We start from the raw sequence: 6,258 nt of genomic DNA, 5'->3' as shown, positions 1-6,258 counted from the left end.
TACTATGTTAAGAAATGTAAACATACTACATTATTTGTGGTTTAAAGCCTAGTCCAAAAATATGTTTGATAACCACAAAGTACCTGTTGATATAAATTATTAACATATATTATTATAAATTTAAGGGTGCTCTGATCCATCAGCCACCAATCGGCCAATATTAGTTCATTGTAGTTTGATAGTTTGTAGTCCTGTAACCTACGACATCATTTCTCCGAACACCACTGAAATGCAGAGGAAATGTTACAGACTGGTCGGAGAATGTGAGAGTATGCAATTGTCGGTTATATGTGGGGGGATGCTGACATGAAACTGTCGTTGGGCAAGTAATGAGTCAACCTGCTTTTCATCAGATAAGATAGAGATAAAGAAAAAAAAAAATCTGATGTGAAGTAAGTTTGACTAAAATGACATAAAAACATTGTTTTGGCTAGAGTAGATCAATAAGATAAGACAAAAATACCCAGAGTTTTAGTCTACCAAAATTTGATAACGAAACAGGATAAGGTTGTATAAATATTGTCAAAACTAACAAGGACTAACAATTTGACTCAGGACTGCGCATGATAAAAACTAAATACAACATATAGCTGACAAAATTAGCACTAGTTGCTTAAGTATAGTTTATTGTTCTAACTTGCACGTTTAGCTTTTATTCTAATTTTTATTTTACAAAATTATTATTTAACCCCTGAGAGCCTGGATCGACATCAGTTTTGTTGTGCTGCATTCAGACGCCTTTCACAACCATTCAAATCTCATGGGCCCAAGAATATTGGTTTGATTTCTGTTGAAAATTTGGGAAAGGGGCTATGAGAAACTTGGCAAGAAATGCCTGGTGAATTGCAAAAAAAATTGTAAAAAGTGACAAGAAAATGAGCTTTGGAGATATTATTAGGTATTATGGGAAAAAGTAGGAAAAATGTCCAGAAATCTATATTTATATTTCTTATAATTGTACATTTAAAAATATGTTACAGAAAATACTTTATTTTATTTTATGTGAGCACTTTCTAAAGGTCATTTTCTTTTTTAAATTTTGTTTCTTTGTAATTCTTTTCAGGTAATTTTCTTGTAACTTTTTACTAATTTCTTGCTAATTTTTGGTCCATTTCTTGTAAATTGCGTATTGTCTTCTTTCAGTATTTTGAAAGAAATCAAGTCAATTTGCTCTGGTTTTAAAGGGCTAATGTATACCGAAGGAAAGCTTTATTTGTTGATCTCTACTTTAAGTACTGGTTTAAGTTGTGTTGTGTAAGAGAGAGCGAAATATATTGCCACATGCTGCCTGCCGGTAAATTAACGGCTGGCGATTAATACTTTACTTTCTTGTAATTTCAATACTTGATATATTATGTTATTATGAATAGTCAAATAAATAATATTACACAATTAATAGAAGGCTTCCCGACCCCATGATTGGTATCAGTAGATACTGCTTCCAGCCATTGGTGATCGGTCCCAAAAATCCCGATCAGGCACCCTTACATTTATTCTAATCCTCAGTACATCACCCATCAAAAATGTAATTCTTGGTAAATATTCCAGATCTTTAAAGTTTCAGACGCTAATCTGTGAAAAACTGATTTTTGTCCTCCTCGTAGCCGTTTGTGATCTATGATATGGACACACTCTGGAAAGCAGAAAGTGGTTTGGTGTGGAGCCAGTTAGTTCCAGGTGCGCCCCTGACCAAAGAGATCGGGGTCCATGTGTTTTACCGCTGCCAATGCACCACGGTGGAGACTGTGCGAGAGCTCACCGAGTTTGCCAAGTGCATTCCAGGGTTTGTGGACCTCTACCTTAATGACCAGGTGAGTCACTGTCCACGCTGTGCGCTACACAGTGAGACGATCTGCATGTGGCTGTTTATTTTGGGCACTAAAGTTCAATTGTGTGTGTGTGCTCTCTGCAGGTGACTTTGCTGAAGTATGGTGTGCACGAGGCTATTTTTGCTATGCTTCCCTCTCTCATGAACAAAGATGGACTGTTGGTGGCCAATGGTAAAGGCTTTGTTACCAGGGAGTTCCTGCGCAGCTTAAGAAAGCCCTTCAGTGAAATCATGGAGCCCAAGTTTGAGTTTGCTGTCAAGTTTAATGCTCTGGAGCTGGATGACAGTGACCTGGCCCTGTTTGTTGCTGCCATTATTCTCTGTGGAGGTGAGACTGAACGGATTTCTAGTTAAGTATGAAGGATGTCTGATTTGTGTGTTGTTGATGTTCAGGGTATCTGCAGGTTTAGTATAAATATTTAGTATAGTCTCCTTAACAAACATGACCTTAGAAGTTCTTAAAAGACCCCCAATTTTATGTAGTAAAGAAAAACATATATTGTCTCAGAAATGTCAGCCAATAAATATTTAGTGTTTTATTGAAGGATGTTGGAAAGCACATTTTTGTGGTGTTTCTGAAAGCACCGTCAGACCTGTGGCAAACACTGCCACTGCCAGGATGCCGTGTGTCTCATAATGGTTAAACTTAAATGAATTAATAATTTTTAATTGATTAATAGATCCATCTTGTGCTGCATATGCTGGATCTAGGTTGCATTAATGCAACACATTATATCATTAGAATTTATGTTATATACTGCAAGTACTGAAAAATAATAACAATACTTCATTCTAAGTCATAAAATCTTAAGTCCTCCTCCGCACACATTTGAAAGTAGGTAAAAATACTCTGCTATCATCAGTATTTTGTTTAATGTGGTTTTCTCAAATAAAAAGTGAGAAAAGAGGATCTGAAAAGAAGATGGGCGCAGATCCACTCCTTCTCCCTCACTGAGAAATTCCACAGCTGCTTGCATCAGGTCTCACTGGCTATAGGAGACGAGCACCAGGTTGACCAGTGAAAGAGCAGTGTGCATCAAGACGGTTAGCATTAGCATCAGAAGAAACAGCCGAGAGACTCAGCCGTATGTGTTTGAGCCTCGGTTAGACCCAGACTCTGATGAGGAGTCTGTTGTGCATCGAAATCTATGGCTAGCAGATTAATCAGAATCGTAAGCATAGTTAGCATCTTTTATTTGTTTATGTTGTTTTGTTAGCTATTAATCTGCTACAATGTATCTGTGTTTTATATTGAGGTTTAATCGTAGTTTTCAGAGATATGTGCGGCACACACCACAAAAACAGGGGCAACAGGTTCTACAGACGGCCCGACATCGACCAATAGGCGACTGTCAGGCTTTGGTGTGACAGGATCGTCAGTGATACCAAATCTCGCTTGCCCGGTGTACTTTGAATCTCAGATTTTATGGAGGAGGCATCTCCCCCCTTCAGAAAAGGTATCCGATAACACCTCTCCAGTGACAAACTTTGCACAGAGGCAAGTCTGTCTAGTTAAGATCATTTTTGGGGGCTTAAAATGAAAATACACTTTGTTTTATCATCATTTATTTTATTTAAAGCCTCAGAAAACACATTGAGGGTGAACCCTCATTTTCAATGGTGCCGAGGTACATACAACAAACAATTATCAAAACAGCAAAATGCAAGGCTTTTACAATATAAAAAATAAATAAATAGACATATAAAAACAATGACAGTCACAATACACGAGATCACAAATTCAACCTTTGAATTCTCAGTGTTATCAATGAGGACAGCTTAAAATTGTGCTGAAGCATATTCCAAGTATGTGTTTTTAATGGATTGGATCTTAAAATTAAACTCGGTGAACCCTGCACAAACCCTATCTGCTTTCTCAGCGTAAATTGTAACTCATCAGAACATGTCCCCTCTTGTTCTCTCAGATCGTCCCGGGCTAATGAACGTGAAGCAGGTGGAGCAGAGTCAAGACAACATCCTCCAGGCCCTGGACCTCCACCTACAAGCAAACCACTCTGACTCAGTCTACCTCTTCCCCAAGCTGCTGCAGAAGATGGCCGACCTCCGTCAGCTAGTTACTGAGAACGTTCAGCTTGTCCAAAAGATCAAAAAGACTGAGTCGGAGACCTCGCTCCACCCTCTACTACAGGAGATCTACAAAGACATGTATTAGATTTCTCCAGCACAGACTGCGTTTAGCAATACTGTTACAGACTGAATTCACATTCATGATACTACACTGCATTCAGTACAAGCACTGTTCCATGTACGGGCGTGGATTTTAACGTGCAGATGAGGCAAAGTCACGTGGTAGGGCTAACACAATCAGAAAAGTCTTCTCAATGTCAGCATTACCCTCAGCACAGTTTTGTGTGTGTGTGTGAGTGAGTGAGTGTGCGTGCGCGCGAGAGAGAGAGAGCATCTGGAATCATTTGCTGCAAGTCCTAGTTTCCCACAATGGTCACTTAACAGAGTGAATGATTTGTTTTCTCACCGAGGCTGCTCCTGTTACATTCTAATAGCAAAGCTGACCCCCAGAGCAGCGTCTAGAGAGAGCTTCTCCTCACTCACCTCGGCTCTGTGTTTGTCTGCGAAGGGAAAGCATTTCACGTTCTTATACCAATGGCATAGTCGTCACAGAAAAGACAGTTCGTACTGTGCAAGAGCTTCTTTATGACACCAATGTCTTTGGTAGGGTGATTGTTCTCAGGCTTTGAGTAAAGCTAAAGATGCACAATTTGGTTTTTGTTTACATCGTCATCATCATCATCATCATCATCATCATCATTATTGACCGCTACTTTGCCATTTGGTTAACAGAACACAAACTGGGCTGGCTCCAGCAGTGTAGAGCTCTCTCAAAGCAGCTGTCTGTGCAATACCGTTTTCATTTTTCAATAAATGTGGAGATCCAACTTATAAAGGTTTTGTCTTAAAGCCATCTACCCAAGTGGTAACTAATGGACTATGCTGCACAGATTTTGTCTTTAAAGCTGACACTATGAACAGATGACCCGTTGAAGTACAAGGGACCGCATGTTTGGGTTTTTTTTCTTTGACATGCAAATGATCATGAATTTGCCATTTTAAGTTTTCTTTTTTCTTAGTTTATTCTTTGTAATTATGTTACTAATTATTTGTAATTGTTGATCATATTTGTAAGGGCAAAACATGAATTATCATCTTGTTTTATGTATTAAGTATATGTGTTCTTTCATATTACATGCCTGCCTGTTTAGTTTAGGTTTTACCAAATATATCGTCAAGCATACCAACAAATGTTTCCTTGATGAGGAATTTGGATTTCACGCCTTAGCAGGATTTAAACCAGCACACTGATGTCATTATTGGGAAAAATTGATGATTAGAAATCCAGCATCTGGTATCACAAGTCGTTTCTGTAATCACCCGAGATTTAACCACAGTCCCAGATTACCACCCTTTTTTTGTGTATAGTCTGATTTGTCATGTTTGGAGAGTCACAAAAGTGTAAAGGCCTTACAAAACTGTAGCCAGTTTTCGTACGTTTTCCAACTGTTTTTCTTCCCTTCATATTCTGCAGGACTTCTTTTTTCACTGTACTCTGAATGGACTTCAGTTTGTCAGCACTGGTGCACACTGTCCACCTTCAGAAATCTCCTCTTGTGCTCTTAATCTGTCTTGATCCCTATCTACCTCTAATGTATGATCTGTGACATTATTCCACTGTCTCATCTTATCTCTGACATTTTTTTTTTTTTTTTTTTTTTTGCCTTAATCCTGCTATTGGTACACGTCGTTGCAAATTATTTGATATCCTTGGCTGATGTGCCAACATAGCAAAGGGTGTGGATGGATAAAACGAGAAGGTACACCAAAAAAGTTGATGTAAGCTACCTCTATGCCTGTGTAAGTGATGGATTGATGCATTTGTTCACAGAAACGTGAAGACTTGAAATAATTTCATCCTTATAGCCACATGTAACCTATCTGCAGATTTAGTTTAGTTATATCTCACTTATAAACTTTATTAGTAATATTAAAACTGATTTTCTCAGTTTGTTTTTAAATATTAAGACCGATTATACACAGATTAGCCAAACATTAAAACCACTGGCAGTTTATATAAATAACACTGATTATTTTATTAGGATTTAATGTTCTGCTAATAAACCTTTGGTCCTGGCATTCATGTGGATGCCACTTTACACGCTCCACCCACCCAAACTTGGGATACCTGATAATTTCAGCATGTCGTCAGTATCGGCTGATATTGGCTTTATAATGAAATATCAGCATCAGTTAACGTGTTTATTTCTGTCTAAATGACAAACTATTAGTAAAGTAAAAAAATTATGTATTTTTTCTTATTTTGCACAATGATTTAATATTACATACATTGAAAAGCATTGTATTTTATGTCTCCATCTGCAGGTGGACAATCACTATGA

The 6,258-nt window shown here is 37.9% G+C and overlaps 1 protein-coding gene across 1 annotated transcript in view; it reads left to right on the top strand.

Moving 5' to 3' along the window:
- The window catches only part of ppardb (peroxisome proliferator-activated receptor delta b), an 11,543-nt gene extending 5,691 nt beyond the window's left edge, over positions 1–5,852 (top strand). The window contains exons 6-8 of the mRNA XM_042491159.1: positions 1,605–1,811; positions 1,913–2,156; positions 3,754–5,852. Coding sequence (XP_042347093.1) covers positions 1,605–1,811; positions 1,913–2,156; positions 3,754–4,001 — 699 coding nt within the window. The 3' untranslated portion in view covers positions 4,002–5,852. The remainder of the gene's footprint in view (positions 1–1,604; positions 1,812–1,912; positions 2,157–3,753) is intronic.
- The last annotated feature ends 406 nt before the right edge of the window (positions 5,853–6,258 follow it).

This window comes from Plectropomus leopardus, chromosome 8 (genome assembly GCF_008729295.1).
Source record: "Plectropomus leopardus isolate mb chromosome 8, YSFRI_Pleo_2.0, whole genome shotgun sequence".
NCBI classification, from domain to species: domain Eukaryota; kingdom Metazoa; phylum Chordata; class Actinopteri; order Perciformes; family Serranidae; genus Plectropomus; species Plectropomus leopardus.
This window is presented reverse-complemented; position numbering and strand designations above follow the sequence as displayed.